The 21,018-nt window shown below is 40.8% G+C and overlaps 1 protein-coding gene across 6 annotated transcripts in view; it reads left to right on the forward strand.

Annotated features, from left to right (window-relative positions):
- Positions 1–21,018, forward strand: part of LOC124787697 — a 142,325-nt gene that overhangs the window by 48,329 nt on the left and 72,978 nt on the right. For all 6 annotated transcript variants that reach the window (XM_047254527.1, XM_047254532.1, XM_047254529.1 and 3 more), the window contains one exon: positions 6,633–6,812. In XM_047254527.1, the coding sequence (XP_047110483.1) occupies positions 6,633–6,812 (180 nt within the window). The remainder of the gene's footprint in view (positions 1–6,632; positions 6,813–21,018) is intronic.

Consider the following 21,018-nt stretch of genomic DNA (forward strand, 5'->3'; position numbering starts at 1 on the left):
AGATTTGGTCTTAAGAAGGCCCAGTGGAAAGCCCATCAAGAACTGAATGTGTATTAAGCATGAAAACAGGAAGAAGGTGTACTGAACTGTGGGAAAAAAGGCAAAATAGAAACAGTGAATGGTCCAATCTCAAGATGTGTAGCATCGAGCATACTTGCATAGCCATGGCATCATGATTATGTGGGTACGATGTTGGACTGGGAAGGGGGATATCCATGTTCAAATCTCGCTCATGCCCCAATTATTATTATTATTATTATTATTATTATTATTATTTTTCCCCACAAAATTATGAACTGTCCGTCCAGTTATTGATGTGTCTGTTCACGGTATTCACATTTTTGTTTGTGTAGTGGTGTAACGTCCGTTTGCAAGGTGGTGTGAGAACGGAAGTGCCAGGCACACATACCTCCTATTTGTTCTACCCAAGTGCCACATGTTATGGCTCTTGCATTCCGTTTTGGAAGTTTTGATGCTTGAATTGTTTTTTTGTAAAATAGTTCTTACCCGCATGTGTGTGTGTGTGTGTGTGTGTGTGTGTGTGTGTGTGTGAGAGAGAGAGAGAGAGAGAGAGAGAGAGAGAGAGAGAGAGAGAGAGAGATATCAATGCAGCATCTAGCCTGCTCTCACTATTCATCACATTTACTTCCAACGGTAATATATTCTTACCATATGATATGTTCTGTAACCAGTGTATAATATGTCAGTTGCCAAGACTTCAGAAGGAGAAAAGATAAGTGACCAGATGGAAAGTTAATAATTTCGTGAAAAAAAAAAAAATTGGGGCATGAGCGAGATTTGAACACCAATCTCCTCCTTCGCAGTCCAATAACATGATAACATAAGCACAATGCTGTAGGTACACAACTATGCTTTTCAGTACACTTTCTTCCTCTTTCCATTCTTGATCTGTTTCCAGTTTTTGACGGCGTATACACTAGGCTGTCTTATGACTAAATCTGAGGTGAATGTAATGGGGAGTTTCCCTTGTCAGTTTCCCACTGCCATAAAACTCAGATAACATGACGGGACAATGAATGAAAATTACCGAAAGGCAATATAGCGGCATAATGTTTGTCAAGGAATGTACTTAACACTTTCAGAAGACTCAGTCCAGACCTGCTATCTAATTAAAGAAAACTCCAGGAAGAGTATTGGGAAAGATTAGTACTCACTCATTAGTGGGAAAACAACGCTGCGAGTACCACTCATCCTGCAGCATTCTATGGCACCACTCATTCTGACTCCTCATCATTTTTGATGAGCAACTAGCAGTGCAGTTTGCTTGAGCTTTGGCATCACAAAGTTACCCTCGTGCCCCTGACCCCTGCGAATCTGAGTGTATAGTATTTATCCAGCCTTCAGTTCTCAGCTTCTGCAAGCATACAATGACCAATAAAATAAATGTGAACTGTTCAGCATCTTAGTACAGTGCAAAGAGGCACCAGGCACTGATCACATACATGAGCAGATGACACACAATTTATCCATAAATTACAAACATATTCTTGCATTTTTAATCATGTTTGGCATTAGGATTAGTTCTTATCCCACTGGAATAAACAAAATATAGTTTCTGATTTTTGAATCAAGAAAGAACCCTCATGAGGTGAACAGCATCACACCAACTTTCTTTTTTTATAAATGCTTTATGCTACTGTTAGACTAAATGATGAACTGGTGACTGGAACTCTTGTGACTGAAAGACCTCTATCCATATTTCTGTGTGGGGTTTGGAATGGACAGTCAAGAAACAACCACATAATTAACTCTGAATCTGCCATTAGAATGACATCACCCATTATTATTATTATTATTATTATTATTATTAGTGGCATGGTGCGAGCCTTTCAATTGGACACCACTTTGAGGACTTATCCAATAATCCCATGGGGAAAGTGGACTTAATTCTTTAATGTGAAATCTGAACTGTGTGTCATTTCTTTACATTATTGGAGGTTGAAGGCTAGGTTAAAGGAGTCCTGAAAAAGTACCTGTGGTTCAATAGGAATGCACTCCCAAAATCTCTCTGCTTCCAAGCATGTTCTTTACCACTAGGCCACCAGGTGCAATCTAATAGCACTTAAGACTTTTAGAGGCTGTGTGACTTGCAGTCTCACCTTCCTTATATGTTGATGTTTTTCGCACCTATTACATGTTTTCAAATGGGAGTATTGTACATGTTCCTAAAGGGTGCTGTAAGAAACGTCCAGTTGTGACCACTCACCCATGGCATTCAGTTCACTATTTGAGACATGCATGTAATGCGGTCATTGAAGAGTTCTCCCAGAGTCGGTCCTCTATAAAGCGAGTTACGGGATGTAGTGGAGGTATACTGCTTTCTAGGTCTAGTTTTTGATGCTAAGAAAGCATAGCGACTTCATATACACTATCTTAAACAAGTACCAAACAAAACTTAATCTTCTGTGCTGTGATTGCGCCACTGTTTGGTGACTATATAAAGTTCTTGTCCTATCCCCTCATTGCTATACTTTTAAGATGCAGTTCATCACTGTAGTTTCAGACTTGAAATTAGCGTGTAGCAGATGAGCCATGTAGGTATCATCCTGAGAGACGGGCATACCTCCTTTCCAATTCGATGGCTCGAACTATTACTTAACTATCCTGCCCATGTACTTCATCTTAAAAAAAAAAAAAATCTGAACCACGATATTTTCTTCCTGGCCAAAGGGTATGACGCCCACAAATACACCTCTGTACAATGTCCTGATACCAGCCAGTGTACAATCCAAACTCTCCAAACTACATGTGACATTTTGAATCTTTTCACAATTGTCTTCACAAACACCCCTGATAAAGTCTCTTGCCCATAACTTTTTTATATATCTATCCTTCAATCCTAAAGACATGACAGCCATACCTATTCTACAATGATTGTTTCATGTGATGCCGAGTTCAGAAATAAGCTACACTAAAGGATCATGTTGATTACTGTGCAGGCTATGCATCTCCCCCCCCCCCCCCCCCCATATATAATACACACACACACACACACACACACACACACACAGGTGACCATGAAAAACAATCTTTGCCATCGGAATTTAGTATCTTTACTGCAAAATTAGTTACTGAAAAGGACACCCTTGTCCTGATTTGTGGATGACCCTGTTCAATTACTCTTCATATCTTGGAATAGAGAGTGGTATGACATTACTGCCATGAAAAAAGCTGTGTACCATGTGAGTCTAGAACGGCATGTGAGTTGTCTTGCAGAATTTGCGTCCTGCCGAGGATCTGTAATTCAGTGCCAACTCAACACTTGAATGTCCACCTCTGTTGCTGAATCATTAGCATGGCTGGCTGCTGTGCAAGGGACCTAGGTTCGACTCTCGATACTGCAGAGTTTTTTTTTTTTTTTGGGGGGGGGGGGGGGGGGGGGGGGGGGAGACTGGTATGGGCTGTACTCAGCCATGTGAGGCTAACTACTGAGGAGCTACTTGACTGATTAGCAGTGGTTTGCAGGTCAAGAAACAGGACAGTGACCGGGAGAGCTGTTTTCTGACCCCCTGCCCCTCCATACTGTGTTCAGTGATGCAATTGACAGAGGATGACATAGGTATTGGCCTGTCTATGACTAGAAGGTAGAACTTTACTCCCACCCCCTTTTGTACCACATCTGAATGACACATGAATGCATTCTTAAACATTCCACTCCCATCTTCTTGTGTTGGTAGTGCCCTTAATGTAATTCTTGTTTGCCGTATCCCACCATAATGAACACTGCAGTGCCTAAGTAACCTCACCACACCTAAACTATAAATGGTAAATATTGTACACGCAACCCAAAGCGTATGCTAAAGGCAGGTGCACAGATGATATTATTGGTTGGTGTGTCACATAGTACGCTGCTCCTTGCCATTGTGCATTGTGTGACCAGCCTTCTCCTTATGTGTGCACCACTATAGTGGACTAAATTTTAATAGATTGCCTCACTTTTACCATGGTAAGGTGAACTTCAAAGGCAGCCAGCTCATTACCTTCAGTTTTAGCTGATGAAGTCCACGCAAAAAATCTTAGTATTACATTTTTGTCCAACAGTGCAGCTTATATTATCTTATGGCGGATAATCTAATCTTGCCCATCTCCAGACAGAGGTGGGTGTGGCTGGTTGTATCCCACTTCTGTTTCAGCCCCGGAGGACTTCCAGCTATCCATGGCTAACAGGATATACTTTTGATTCATTTATGCTTTACATTCCTCACAAATCTAATCTCAGGGTGTCATCTGACTTCCTCTTACCATTTTGTTGACTCTGCTAACTTTTATGATGAAGGGAATGCTTCCAATTCAGTGTGTAGTAGATACTGCTCTCATCCCATGATGAATGATGGGAGGCCTTCAACTGTTTTCAGACACTATTTTCTATCCATCCTATGGCACTTTCTTCTCCTTCTGTAACTGGTGTTATCCTTCCTCCCCGTTCTCCTTACTTTTTCCATCCCAGATGAAAATACTGAGGGTTGATATAGGTCATCATCTGGTTTCTTTTGCAACAATTTTATTGAGATTACACTCCCTGGAAGAAAAAAAAAACCTTAAAGTATAAAGCCCATCATACTAAAACATTGACTTATTTGTTCTACCGAAAATGTGTTTTCTCTGTAGGATATAATTATCTTGCCACTCACACCAGTCACTCAGGTACTCTCTCTCTGTACTCATCTTGTTTTCTATACCATAGTACTGTCACACTTCGTAAACTGGTGACTGTTATCTTCCTCTGTGCTTCCCCACCTATGCTAATTCAGTGACTGTTGTGTACTAGAACTGCTGTCGACCGATACTACTTTTGTAAAGTAGTTGACCATAGTATAAAATAATGAATGATCTTCCATGAAATTGCACTGCTTTACAATACAAACAAAACATAAAATAAGCAGTAAAAATTACAGTTGTAATAAGAATAATAACCGAGTGCCCATTTGGCTGTATATATGTTAAATGAGACTGTGGTGAGTTTCCAGATACATCTTCTATTCTGAATAAATTGTGGCTTACCTTGTGTATTTCTGGCACTGTCACTGATTAGTATAACTGTAAGGTAACCCATAAACAAATATACATTATGAAAGAAACTGAGTTGATATATGAATCATTTCAGTGCTTCTCTCTCAGGTAATTTGAATTTAGCTGCTTGCTTTTGTGCACAAATATAACATAACTAATTGTGAGTGATAACCTGGTTTTTACTGTGGCATCCAAACATCACAGCTGACAAATTAACTACTTTTGGAATGTAACGTCTCACAATATTTTAATGAAGAGAGTTGAAAATAGCCATTTGCAAACGTATAGGATCATTGACCATGATCAGCTGTCTTGTTTTTGATATCAAACCGACGATGTTCCATACTTTGCATTGTTGTAGTTCTGCAGTCTCCAGCCAGAAGGTCTCTGGAGCAATAACTTTACTGAAAATTAATGTAACTCAGAACACAGCAACATAATACTGCCTGGCAACAAGAAATGGCTCAAATACTTTGTGGAATATATGGATGGGATCCAGTGAGATGTTTCGTAAAACACACAATTGTCATTACCAACAATGTACACCCACATAATAATTATTTATTCTAGCTGGCAGGGAACAATTGATTCAAAGCTTTCAGTTTCATAACATTAATTTTTGCTATGTCCTCTACAAATTGTAGTTTAAATATGCTTTCACAGTTCTGAATTCATCTGCTGAGCATGAATGTCCATGTAACAGTTGCTTTTCTGTAGAAACCGTTCTCTTCATCTGCCACAGTCCACCTTCCTTCTTTCTCCTCACTGATGAATAAATAACTATTAACTTTTCTGGCAGTCTCTCATATTACTCTGTCGACCCATATTCTTTCAAAAGAGTCCCAGCAATTCTGGTTCTTGCAGTGTCTTCATTCCTTAGTTGATAATCTTTTGTATCGACATTTCAGCTCATGTTTCTTTCTTTCATCTTCTTACATAAATTACAAAATTTACAATGATGTTGCATAAAACACAACAGAATGTATATTTGGAGATAACATAATATTCCTTTAATTTTAAGCTTCATCTTAGGATTTCTATTTAAAAACAATAAAACACACATTGCCAGTACATCAAACCAGCGTTACAGTCATGGACAATAGATGAAAAGTTCCTATTCAAACTGATCTTACAGAGAAGAAAATCTGTTGCAGTACCAAGAAAAAATTTTACTTGCAGTTTTTTTTTTTCTTTCCACTAATGCTACTGATGAGTGATATTGAAGAACTTTGCAGGTTATGCTGCACACATCTACCATATTTACCATATGAAGCACTTCTGCAAAAATTTCTGTTATCTTTTAAAGAAATCATCACTGTTTTTTTGAGCAGTTCTTTTCGCCACCCACAGTGTAGCCGCTGTAGCTGAAAGGATGAACATTTTCTGCTCATACACACCATATCTACACTCTAAGGTGATAACTGACAGTAAATATGCACGAATGCAAATGTGTCTTTAGATGGATTACCAACTTGTTTTGGAGCTGGCTCAGGTTTCTGTCTTGGGTGTGTTGTAAATAAGTAGTTGACTTTTTTATGTGCCAGTTCACTTTTTTGTGTTTTAACTCGATTAAAATGATATTCTGTAAAATTTGTTTGTAGGTTGGGTGCCAGGAATCCAATGGATTGCTCTTATCAATGGTTGCAGTCCTCCATTCCCAGTTGAGTTGTAAGGTTGAGATGGCATCTGACTCGGTCACTTATTCAGCTTTAGTCATTAAAGTTGTTGTCAGTGCATTGACAGCTGATGTGGCAAGTTGGCTTTCCCGACATCAGACGAAGGTAATAAATAAAATAAAATAAGTGGGGTTATTGTGAAACTCTTTAATTAAAAACATTGAAAGCCGTAGCTTTTGTTAGTTTTTCAGTGACTAAAGAAGAGATTACATGCTACATATGCTAAGATGTATTAACTACCTGTGAATGTGTTCCCTCCAAACTATCATTTGGTGTGTGCTGTAAGGCATATATGAAGCAGAATCTCTCCCTCTTCCTAAGATCATTTGCTAACAGTAGATTGTAGATATCTATTATGTAAGATAAATCTCTCTAATTTTGCTGTCATGATCATTATGTGAGATCCATGTAATAGTAGGATGTAATATGTTTCTTGGCTAATATTTGAATGTGTCATTTGGGAATTTTGAGAGTAAAGTATCATTTTCTTCCTTTGCCTTTGATCAAACCTTAGTAAGGCCCCTATACTGATAAACAATAATCTCTTGGCAGTGGTACAAGGGTTATATAAGCAACCTCCTTGTTAGATGTACTTCATTTTCTTCAGCTAGATTTTTTTTGGTCTTTTCACTGTTAATTACACTGGACACACACCACTAGTTCATATCAATAGTTACAGATCTACCTCTATATCAATGTATTTCCATGTCACAGTGAACTTCAGAGCAAATAATTAATAATTCTCAATTCTGTTCAGAGAACCCATGTGAAACTTAGCACTCTTCATGTCAAAATGTTTTCTATCCAGTTACACATGATTCAAAACAGTTATGGACCACATGAGATACTATTCATCCAATTAAGCTGTTGTGGTCTTCAGTTCAAAGACCGGTTTGATGTAGCCCTTCATGCTGTCGTCTCCTGTGCAATCCTCATCATCTCTTAACCAGTGCTGCAGCTTACGTGCATTTGAATCTGCTTAATGTAAAGTCTCCCTCTGCCGCCACCCCCCCCCCCCCCCCCAAAAAAAAAACAAACACCTCCACTGCCCTGCCCCGTCCCACCCCTTACCCACATGCGTGAACACACACACACACACACACACACACACACACACACACACACACAGACAGAGAGAGAGAGAGAGAGAGAGAGAGAGAGAGCCACATTCACTCATCTCTCCATTACCAAACTGTGTATTCCTTGATACCTCTGGATGTGGGATGTGTCCTATCAACCAAATCCAAATCCCTTCTTTCAATTACGTTGCACCATAACTTTTTTCCCAGTAGCATGTCATTATTTATTCAACCAACCCATCTAATCTTCAGCTTACTGCTTATCAACAACATTTCAGTTATGAACATGGCTGCATACAAGACAAATAACTTCAGAGAAGTCTTCCTAGCACTTTGATTTGATTTTGACAAGGAAGCTTAAACAGCTTAGGTCTAAACTGCCATTGCCCGCGCCGAAACGGAGTTTATTGTGCGGTATCACTCCCTGTATATGTAGTAAAGTAACCAAGGCCCTTAAATAGTGCAAGGAGTCCCTTTACCAGTTTTTTGTTAGACACAATTTCTTCAGTGCCAGTTGTCCCAAATATTCTGTATCTTACGCTGTCCAACACCATGCATTCAAAGATAAGGTGTGATGCAGTTTCTTCACTCTCATCCCCTCATCACAGATCCTACATTAGGGTCTTCTTCCATTATACCCATTGTGTGTTGGTGTTTTATGAAATTCCCATGGCCGGTCATCAGTCTAGTCATGAGTTTGATCTCTTTTCCTGTTCAGTCCCATGATTACAGAGCTTCTTTTAAAACATGGCTTGGGCATCATTACCTTACCATGTTTTTGTTTATGGAGCTTGATCCAATATTATTCGTGATGTTTCCTAAGCCAGTTCCATAGTTCTAGTTTGATCATAACCTTGGTGATTGTCAGGACAGGTTCCGGCCCAATAAATGGAGTCGTCCCCATCCTAGCCAATCTGTTGGCTTGTTCATTGCCACAGATCCCTAAGTGGCCAGGGACCCACACTACATTCACCCTGTGATGTTCTTCAGCAATCTTAGATCTTGTTGCAAGAGCTGCCAGTAATTTTAGGGCTGCCTGGCTGTCTGAATAGATGTAGACGCTACAGTCCTTGTAGCACTTACGCATATTCTCCTCCACACATGCCCTGATTGCTTTAATTTCAGCTTGGAATACAGAGACCAGTATTTCTAGAGAGATGATGCCCGCCAGTCTTGGCTGAACCCCACACTCCCCTGCCACAATGCCTTGGTCTGATTTCGACCCTTCAGTGAACCAAACCATGTCCCCTGTACGGTGTCGAACTGTTGTTTTCCACTGCTCCCTGCTTCCAATTATTATGTTGCAAGGCTTGCGGGAGCAGTTGGGAGTTGTTATATAGTCAGCAGGCATTTCTCCAGCCATTCCTATATTTACCTCACTCACTATGTTAGTGTGTGATTCTGGATATCCCAGTGAGATCCAGTTTTTGCCAGTTTTAAGTCTTTAAGCACCAGCTGCTACCTTCATCTTTACCGAAAGGTGTAGTGGAGGCATGTTCAGCTTGGCTTCCATTCCAGCAGTTGGCATGCTACTAATTATGCAGTTATGTTACATCATTAAAGTTCGTGAAAAGTTTAGAAGGCTAGACATCAGAGGAGAACACAATCTTCATATATTTTTAGTGCCCACATCTCTTCATGTATGAAGTGTTCAGGTATCAATGTCCATATGGAAAAGAGGTTTGCAGGTTCATATTAAACTGTAAATTAAGCCAGTTGTAACATGAGTGCTTTTAGGGCTTTAAAGCTTGGCAACTCCTATCAGACAAACTGACAGTTTGGCTCACAATGCCTTATTAATTGTGTGGAAAGAAGCCAGAGGAATGGTAGTCATTATCTGAATGTCCTGCCAACAGAGAGTTCACCAGAGCTTGACACAAAGTTTTTATCACACGTGATTCAGGCAGGAAATCAATTGTGGCTTTTTAAAGGAATTCAAAGAAATGAAATGATTCATGCAACCTGGAAAAACATAAATCTGGATGATTGGGTGCAAATTTGAACCCCTGCCCTCCAAACTGCAAGTAATGTCCTAACTACTCCATGCTGCAGTAGGTGTAAAGTCAAACTTCTGAGCAGTTGAGTTTATGATAGTAAGAATAGCACCAGTGAAAGATGGAACTGATATTACTGCTGTTTTGAAGAGGAGATGGGTAGCAGAGTGAGATGATGATGATGAGCAGAGTAGTGATCCAGTTATTCTACTAAGAACTTCATCAAGCCAATACCAACTTTAGTTTTATTGGTTTACATAATGTCATAACAAGTTACTGCTGATAAAATAGAGATAATGTGGTCAGAAATTGAGATAACAACATCATACGGGAAAGAGGATGAGAATCTGATTATGTTAGATGACCGGAATGCTCTAGTTGGGGATTTAAGAAAGGAAGGAAGGCAGAGCTATTAGAGAATACAAACTAGTGGGAACAGTTGAGAAAGAAGGCTTCTAGAAATCCACAAAGTTAGTTAGTTTGTTGGTTGTGTGTTCCATTGATCAATTGGACGGTACAGTAGCCGCTATGATGTGGAACGTGTCAAGTGCACAAGAAATGCACATATGAAACTATTTATTTATATATATATATATATATATATATATATATATATATATAGAGAGAGAGAGAGAGAGAGAGAGAGAGAGAGAGAGAGAGGGAAACATTCCACATGGGAAAAATATATCTAAAAACAAAGATGATGTGACTTACCAAACGAAAGCCCTGGCACGTCGATAGACACACAAAATTCAAGCTTTCGCAACAAACTGTTGCCTCATCAGGAAAGAGGGAAGGAGAGGGGAAGACGAAAGGAAGTGGGTTTTAAGGGAGAGGGTAAGGAGTCATTCCAATCCCGGGAGCGGAAAGACTTACCTTAGGGGGAAAAAAGGACGGGTGTACACTCGCACACACATATATATCCATCCACACATATACAGACACAAGCAGACATATTTAAAGACAAAGAGTTTGGGCAGAGATGTCAGTCGAGGCGGAAGTGCAGAGGCAAAGATGATGTTGAATGACAGGTGAGGTGTGAGTGGCGGCAACTTGAAATTCGCGGAGATTGAGGCCTGGTGGGTAACGGGAAGAGAGGATATATTGAAGAGCAAGTTCCCATCTCCGGAGTTCGGATAGGTTGGTGTTGGTGGGAAGTATCCAGATAACCCGGACGGTGTAACACTGCCAAGATGTGCTGGCCGTGCACCAAGGCATGTTTAGCCACAGGGTGATCCTTATTACCAACAAACAGTGTCTGCCTGTGTCCATTCATGCGAATGGACAGCTTGTTGCTGGTCATTCCCACATAGAATGCATCACAGTGTAGGCAGGTCAGTTGGTAAATCACGTGGGTGCTTTCACATGTGGCTCTGCCTTTGATCGTGTACACCTTCCGGGTTACAGGTCTGGAGTAGGTGGTGGTGGTGGTGGGAGGGTGCATGGGACAGGTTTTACACCGGGGGCGGTTACACGGATAGGAGCCAGAGGGTAGGGAAAGTGGTTTGGGGATTTCATAGGGATGAACTAACAGGTTACGAAGGTTAGGTGGACGGCGGAAAGACACTCTTGGTGGAGTGGGGAGGATTTCATGAAGGATGGATCTCATTTCAGGGCAGGATTTGAGGAAGTCGTATCCCTGCTGGAGAGCCACATTCAGAGTCTGGTCCAGTCCCGGAAAGTATCCTGTCACAGAAGCAAATAACCAGAGCCACTTGCTCATCCTCATCCCCTCAAACCCAGAATCCCCCACAGAAGAACCACAAAAGTGCCCCACTTGTGACAGGATACGTTCCGGGACTGGACCAGACTCTGAATGTGGCTCTCCAGCAGGGATACGACTTCCTCAAATCCTGCCCTGAAATGAGATCCATCCTTCATGAAATCCTCCCCACTCCACCAAGAGTGTCTTTCTGCCGTCCACCTAACCTTCGTAACCTGTTAGTTCATCCCTATGAAATCCCCAAACCACCTTCCCTACCCTCTGGCTCCTATCCGTGTAACCGCCCCCGGTGTAAAACCTGCCACATGCACCCTCCCACCACCACCACCTACTCCAGTCCTGTAACCCAGAAGGTGTACACGATCAAAGGCAGAGCCACATGTGAAAGCACTCACGTGATTTACCAACTGACCTGCCTACACTGTGATGCATTCTATGTGGGAATGACCAGCAACAAACTGTCCATTCGCAGGAATGGACACAGGCAGACAGTGTTTGTTGGTAATAAGGATCACCCTGTGGCTAAACATGCCTTGGTGCACGGCCAGCACATCTTGGCAGTGTTACACCGTCCGGGTTATCTGGATACTTCCCACTAACACCAACCTATCCGAACTCCGGAGATGGGAACTTGCTCTTCAATATATCCTCTCTTCCCGTTACTCACCAGGCCTCAATCTCCGTTAATTTCAAGTTGCCGCCACTCATACCTCACCTGTCATTCAACATCATCTTTGCCTCTGCACTTCCGCCTCGACTGACATCTCTGCCCAAACTCTTTGTCTTTAAATACACTCCTGGAAATTGAAATAAGAACACCGTGAATTCATTGTCCCAGGAAGGGGAAACTTTATTGACACATTCCTGGGGTCAGATACATCACATGATCACACTGACAGAACCACAGGCACATAGACACAGGCAACAGAGCATGCACAATGTCGGCACTAGTACAGTGTATATCCACCTTTCGCAGCAATGCAGGCTGCTATTCTCCCATGGAGACGATCGTAGAGATGCTGGATGTAGTCCTGTGGAACGGCTTGCCATGCCATTTCCACCTGGCGCCTCAGTTGGACCAGCGTTCGTACTGGACGTGCAGACCGCGTGAGACGACGCTTCATCCAGTCCCAAACATGCTCAATGGGGGACAGATCCGGAGATCTTGCTGGCCAGGGTAGTTGACTTACACCTTCTAGAGCACGTTGGGTGGCACGGGATACATGCGGACGTGCATTGTCCTGTTGGAACAGCAAGTTCCCTTGCCGGTCTAGGAATGGTAGAACGATGGGTTCGATGACGGTTTGGATGTACCGTGCACTATTCAGTGTCCCCTCGACGATCACCAGTGGTGTACGGCCAGTGTAGGAGATCGCTCCCCACACCATGATGCCGGGTGTTGGCCCTGTGTGCCTCGGTCGTATGCAGTCCTGATTGTGGCGCTCACCTGCACGGCGCCAAACACGCATACGACCATCATTGGCACCAAGGCAGAAGCGACTCTCATCGCTGAAGACGACACGTCTCCATTCGTCCCTCCATTCACGCCTGTCGCGACACCACTGGAGGCGGGCTGCACGATGTTGGGGCGTGTGCGGAAGACGGCCTAACGGTGTGCGGGGACCGTAGCCCAGCTTCATGGAGACGGTTGCGAATGGTCCTCGCCGATACCCCAGGAGCAACAGTGTCCCTAATTTGCTGGGAAGTGGCGGTGCGGTCCCCTACGGCACTGCGTAGGATCCTACGGTCTTGGCGTGCATCCATGCGTCGCTGCGGTCCGGTCCCAGGTCGACGGGCACGTGCACCTTCCGCCGACCACTGGCGACAACATCGATGTACTGTGGAGACCTCACGGCCCACGTGTTAAGCAATTCGGCGGTACGTCCACTCGGCCTCCCGCATGCCCACTATACGCCCTCGATCAAAGTCCGTCAACTGCACATACGGTTCACGTCCACGCTGTCGCGGCATGCTACCAGTGTTAAAGACTGCGATGGAGCTCCGTATGCCACGGCAAACTGGCTGACACTGACGGCGGCGGTGCACAAATGCTGCGCAGCTAGCGCCATTCGACGCCCAACACCGCGGTTCCTGGTGTGTCCGCTGTGCCGTGCGTGTGATCATTGCTTGTACAGCCCTCTCGCAGTGTCCGCAGCAAGTACGGTGGGTCTGACACACCGGTGTCAATGTGTTCTTTTTTCCATTTCCAGGAGTGTATGTCTGCTTGTGTCTGTATATATGTGGATGGGTATGTGTGTGTGTGTGAGTGTATACCCGTCCTTTTTTCCCCCTAAGGTAAGTCTTTCCGCTCCCGGGATTGGAATGACTCGTTACCCTCTCCCTTAAAACCCACTTCCTTTCGTCTTCCCCTCTCCTTCCCTCTTTCCTGATGAGGCAACAGTTTGTTGCGAAAGCTTGAATTTTGTGTGTATGTTTGTGTTTGTTTGTGTGTCTATCGACCTGCCGGCGCTTTCGTTCGTAAAGTCACCTCATCTTTGTTTTTATATATAATTTTTCCCACATGGAATGTTTCCTTCTATATATATATATATATATATATATATATATATTATTATTATTCACGTTTGGGCCCTACTGGACCACGTGAAGTACAATCACGGGGCATTCAGTTATTTTCTTTTAGACTTTCTCTCTGCCCAAATTGTTTTCATTCTCTCGGAATGAGCTCTTTTCCTTTCATTAGACCATGTGGTTCCAGTTTTCTTTGGTTTTTCAGCTTGACCAACTACCCAGTCATGAATTTTTTGCCTAAATAATTTTCTGTCTTGAATTTCATCTTGTTTTATATCTGCCTCTTTCATGTCCTCTTTTATAGCAGCAATCCATTTTATTGTCTCAAATTTAGCTTTACTTCGATTTTCGTAGAATTCCACTACTTGTTTAGTTAGTCTGGTAGCATCCATTCTTGTAATATGCCCATAAAATTTTAATCTGCGTTTTTTCATATCCGAATATATGCTGGTGTATTGTTGAATTTCACTATTTGCTCTTAGCCTGTATGTTCCTTCTTCAGTATATTTTGGACCTAGAATTTTTCTGATTACTTTTCTTTCTCTTTTTTGGATTTCTTGAATGTCCTTTTTTCTGTTTAAAATTAGCGTTTCAGCCCCATAAAGGCACTCTGGTTTTATGACCGTGTTGTAATGTCTCAATTTAGAGTACCTCGAGAGACATTTTTTGTTGTAGATGCCTTTTGTAAGTCTAAAAGCTGTCTCCATCTTTTGACAACGAATTTCATTTCCAATTTTTTCTAGACCAGTCTCTGAGATTGTTTCACCTAAATATTTGAATTGCGAAACTCTTTTGATTTTTCCATACTTAGTTTCCAAAAGTTTGGGTGCCAGTTTGTTGCTAGTCATATACTGTGTTTTTTCAAATGAGATTTGGAGACCTACTCTTTCTGCTGTTTCTTTAAGAATTTCTATTTGTTTCTGAGCAATTTGGATGTCCTGCGTTAGAATAACCAAGTCGTCTGCAAAGGCCAAACAGTCTATTCGAATATTTGTTCGTCCTAATTTCACTGGTTGGTCAATTTTGAACTCCAATTTTCGTTTGCGCCACTCTTGTATTACTTTTTCTAGAACGCAGTTAAATAGCAACAGAGAGAGTCCATCACCTTGCCTCACGCCTGTTTTTATTTCAAAGGATTCTGAAATTTCTCCTCTGAACTTTACTTTTGATTTTGTACCAGTTAGCGTGTCTCTGATAATTGCCGTGGTTTTAGGATCCAGGCCTTGTTCTTTCACAATTTGGAAAAGAGATTCACGATCCACTGAGTCATAAGCCTTTCTAAAATCTACAAAGGTACAAACTAGTTTTTTATTGTAAATTTTTTGATGTCTGAGAATTAGTTTGAGGACTAAAATCTGTTCTGGGCAAGATCTATTTGGCCTGAAACCTGCTTGATATTCGCCAATTTTCCATTCAAGTTGTTGTTGTGCTCGGTTCAGAAGACGTTGAGAGAGGATTTTGTATGTGACTGGAAGAAGAGAAATTCCTCTGTAATTATTAACATCAGTTTTGTCTCCCTTCTTATGAAGTGGGTGAATCAAGGCGGTTTTCCATTCATCAGGAATTTTTTCAGTTTGCCAAATGTTTTGCATGATTGAAGTAATTTCTTTAACGGTTTTTGGACCAGCTGCCTTTAAAAGTTCTGCAACAATTACATCTTCACCAGATGCTTTGTTGTTTTTCAACCTATGAATTTCTTTAATGATTTCCTCTTAATTTGGTGCAAGTGAAACTATATATATATATATATATATATATATATATATATATATATATATATATATATATATATATATATATATATATATACACACACAGAACCAAAGATGAGGTGACTTACCGAACAAAAGCGCTGGCAGGTCGATAGACACACAAACAAACACAAACATACACACAAAATTCAAGCTTTCGCAACAAACTGTTGCCTCATCAGGAAAGAGGGAAGGAGAGGGGAAGACGAAAGGAAGTGGGTTTTAAGGGAGAGGGTAAGGAGTCATTCCAATCCCGGGAGCGGAAAGACTTACCTTAGGGGGAAAAAAGGACAGGTATACACTCGCACACACGCACATATCCATCCACACATACAGACACAAGGTTGTCTGCTTGTGTCTGTATGTGTGGATGGATATGTGCGTGTGTGCGAGTGTATACCTGTCCTTTTTTCCCCCTAAGGTAAGTCTTTCCGCTCCCGGGATTGGAATGACTCCTTACCCTCTCCCTTAAAACCCACTTCCTTTCGTCTTCCCCTCTCCTTCCCTCTTTCCTGGTGAGGCAACAGTTTGTTGCGAAAGCTTGAATTTTGTGTGTATGTTTGTGTTTGTTTGTGTGTCTATCGACCTGCCAGCGCTTTTGTTCGGTAAGTCACCTCATCTTTGGTTTTATATATAATTTTTCCCACGTGGAATGTTTCCTTCCATTATATATATACAGAGTTAAAGATTAATATTTCTATTATTTACCCCATTCCCTTAAATGGCACATAATATATATACTATATTTATAGATTTATTTATTCCTATTCAAGAATTCATCTATGGTATAGAAGGAGTTTTCAAGGAGATATGATTCCAATTTAATCATCTTGGTTGAGGTTGAATGCTGACATTCACTTTTTTTTTTCTGTGTTCGCAAGTTAAATTTGGGTTTGAAATAATAGACGTGCAGGGGATGACATATAGGTGTTGAAACATGTCCAGGTAATTACTAAAATGTTGCGTTTTGCAGAAGGCAGAGTTTAAAGACCCAGTTTTAAGAGATATTCTTGGAATGAGTGAGGGATTTGGGATGTGAAAAGAAACCACTTGACCTACATCAGGAGAACCAATATCATGCTACTGAAGTGATGATTTGGAGAAAATTGAGTAGCACACAGATATCACAAATTTGTAAATGAATCACTTGAATAATACCCAGAAAAGAATTTGAGATGTTACAGTACAATCTTGGTAATTCAAGGTAATTGGGACCAAATAGAGCTTGTATTTGAGAAAACTTGAATTACACGAAGAGTAAAAATTTTAGAGAAATTTTATTTAAAAACAGATTCAGAACTTGATGTTTGCAGCATTTTTACAGTAAACAGTTATTTCATCAGTTAGCATATTACTTACAGTTTGTTTTAGAAATAATGTTCAATTGTAGAAACTCAGACATTCACTTTGAACCCATACATATTACATGAACTACTGTACAACTATTACTACTGTTGTAGAAGCCTGACATCAGCTGGTGTCCACTTAATTGCTGTTTGCATTTTCAGACCTAGAAAAATGTCCCACAAGATATGATAAATATTTCTTTTCATTTTATTCTGATGCTGTGTCACTATTGCTTTCATTATTTTTTTTAGTTTTCATTGTGTTGATCTGAGGGAATTTCCCAATATCTCTTCAGTGTTTCTGGTTGTAAATGATCCCAAGCTTCTGCAAACCAATATTCAATATCCTAAAAATTATATTTTCAGGGCAGCTTCTATTGATTGGGGCTCATTTTCTGTAGAGTGCAGAAGTGATTGCAACAACTTAAGCCAATATATTTTTTTCAAAAATGCCAGCATTCCTCGAGACATTGCTTGGACAAGGCTAATAATATTGGAGGTAAAAAAATTGCCTAAATGTCTAGACTATGAAGTTCTTCGGCATCGGGGTGACATCCTGCATTGTCTAAGAGTAAGAATTGCCTTGAATGAAAATTTTTTGCTTCTTAAGTTTTTTTTTTTTTTTTTCCCCTCTCCCCCTGGCACAAATGTTTTGTAGCCAGTCACCAACTGTTATTTCATCTATGTCCAACTCTGCTGCTATCTTTTTTGTAGTCTCCCCTCTTCCAATCTTTTCAGTGCTAAAACTTTTATCTCCAAAGAGGGAAGTTTCCTGTTTTGTATTGAAGAGTTAGCACTCACTGGGGAAACAATGTCAGGAACAATAATAAATAGATAACATGACCTGACTACACATGCACACCGCAGTGACCCTGAGCAGACACTGGCTGACTGTCGACAATTGAAACAACAATAGTTGCTAAAGTGGGCATGATTGTAAACAGTGTATGCACACCCATCTCAGCCACTGATCACTCCCTCTCAAATTTCTAGGACTCAGTTACCAAGATCTTACTGTAATAAAAAAAAAATTACTGTCTTCAGAAAATACCAGAGAAGCAATTCAGGCAGGAAATCAATTGTGGCATTTTGGCAGTGTAAGGTAGAGTGAAATGTTGAAAAATGGAACAGTATTAACTTGAATGTCCTGTCATTGTAGAAGTCATTTAAGAAGGTGTAAAACATGGGATTGGACAAGGACTTTAGTAGGAAACATCATGACATTTGATTCAGCTTTCAGTAACTCTGGATGGCAGTACATGACAACATCCTGCTACTGCAAGATGATGATGTGCTGATACACATAGTTATTAAGAAAATATTTGTATCATGGAACAAGAATAAGCAGCCAAAAGTGACATGTTGTTATTGTGTGGAACTTTGCTTGCAAGTGCTGTACGTCATCTGAAACATGTTTCTCAACTTCCAAATCATAAAAAAATACTCCTAGCTTCTGGTGCAATAGGTGGCTTCTTTAGGGAGGAAAAATGAATTGGTTGGGAGGGAGGGGAGGGGCAGGTCATTCAGACACTAAGCTAAGAGGGACCCATCTGTTATGGAGGGAAGGGGAAAGCTTGGAGCACTGCTTTCTGTTTTGCCTGCCATTCTGTCTCTTTGTGCTGTAACCATTTTTGGATTTTGATTTTCTTTTTTATAAAATCACAAAGAATCACATTGCGTTTTCCCCAATTCTTAAGCTCAATAAATATGAACAAAACCTTAAATGAAACAAGTTTAGGAACTGGGCTGGTTGCTAAATAATAAAATTGTGAACTTCATTATATTGTCGTCATGTTCAATATTGTTGCCCCTAACTTGTAGAAGCTTGATTCACTCCCCGTCTTGATGATTTTTTTCAAGTTTTAGAACTGTGGAAATACCACCGTATTATAAATCTTGTCAAAAGTAATGTAGAGCTGTGCATAACGCAAAAATGTCATTTATTGTAAGTAGTCAGAAGCACTGGTTTCAGAGTAGTTAATGTCTAATACAGTCAAAATATAATTTCAAAAGAAACGGAAATATCTGTCAGCCCTGGAAATATCAGTGTTTCCTTTATCTTTCATTACTGTAATGAAAAATAGGTTCATATGGCTGATTCCACAACACACATTACAACAGTTGAAGCATCTACAACTTTCCATTTCTGCAGGTTGATTTCTAATGCTGGAATTTCAATAAATCCTGTTGTACCTTCCAAATCATCACTCAGTTTTCCTGATTGTAGCATTACTCTGCGTCCCATAGCACACAAACACAGACAATTAAATTGTTCCAAATAAGTTTTGCGCCACTTGCATATCTGTGAACAATGTGGGTGTAGGTTCCCAGGGAGCAGGTGGTGAAAGAATAAGCTCTATAGAAACTATTACTTTACTGTAAAATAGCAACAAAACAATAACCAACGTAAAGGTATTGTTTCAAATCTGTGAAATCAAAACCTGCTCAGAGATAACATTCAGTACTGTGTTGCTCCAGCCCACACTTCGTTAGCGTGGAGTGTTCACAAGATGGTAGAGATATTACTTATCAAAAGGGCCTGTAACCTACAGCTCCAGGGTTTCCAACGTGGAAGGTGGTTTCCTGTGATGGCATAATTTAAATTGCAAGTGATCTGAAGCATAGTCACTTAGGTACATGTTAGCAGATACAGCAGTCTCATTTGGTTGACTCCTCCCTCGTATAGGGAGATGTTCTGGAGGTGGTAGTGTAATGATCTCATCACCAAATATTGATCGTAAGGCTACACTTTAGACTGGAGGATTCTATCCTGACACTGCGCAGTTCATGGTAGTGACGAGAGGCATTTGCCATTAATGAAAGATATTGGCAGAAAACGTAACTGACTCATATACATTTGGAACTGCTGGGACATCAAGCCTGATGCATTCATTGGTATTGGCACATTCAACTCTCTTCTATAACTGTACTCTGCAAGCCTAGTGGCCAGACGGAGCGTACTTTGTGTAACAGTCACTCCCCCTCTTTCCTCTTCCAGTCGCATGTCATTTGTGGGAAGAAAGATTGCTGGTAAGCCTCTGTGTGGGCTGTAATCTCTATAATTTTATCTTCACGGCCTTTTTGCGAGATATACATAGGAAGGAGCAGTATAATGGTTGACTCTTCAAGGAGTGTATACTCTCAGAATTTTGTCAGTGGACCATACTGTGAAGCTGAACACCTGTCTTGCAGCATCTGAAACTGGAGTTGACAGTGTTTCCATGACACTTTTGCACTTACTAAATTAACCTATAATGGAATTTGCTGCTGCTCTTTGAATCTTCTCTATTTCCATCCTGTCCTCTTCTATGACAGTCATTAGACATCAGACAAAGCGTTCACTTGTTTGCAAAGAGTATCCCATGCCAGTGAGCCAGGTTCCATTTCAGATGTTCTCTCGCTAACGTGAGTCCATCACATTGTTGAGGTTTTGTGCTGCTCATAATGGGCACCTATGGGAAAAATAATTGTGTGGAAATAGTTTGTAGTGTGAATGTGTGCACTTAGGTTAGAAAAAAGCTAGTGCTTGAAAGCTAGTGTTTCTGTGCTCCATGCATCAATCCACTGTAGGCAAGTGATTTCCTTTCCTTTATTTTACTTCTATTAAACATTTTTTAGAAATATGAATGTCAAAAGAAGTGAGTGTAATTAAGAGAGTTCAGTTTAGGGTAAGAAGACCATCTTGTGTGTTCTAAACTAGTGACAAAGGGTAACTCAGGGCTTTGATTATGGTGCATGGGTTTTTATTGTGTTTGAATTGATGTTTCTTTCACATTATTTTGTTGAATTGTTTTGCTATGTGTCTGTTGTTATACTTAAATGTCATACCAATATTATGTAATGAAACAGAGCCTTTTTGTTTGAAATGTTATTTCATAAGTCCATT

The sequence above is a fragment of the Schistocerca piceifrons genome, chromosome 3 (genome assembly GCF_021461385.2).
Source record: "Schistocerca piceifrons isolate TAMUIC-IGC-003096 chromosome 3, iqSchPice1.1, whole genome shotgun sequence".
Taxonomy (NCBI): domain Eukaryota; kingdom Metazoa; phylum Arthropoda; class Insecta; order Orthoptera; family Acrididae; genus Schistocerca; species Schistocerca piceifrons.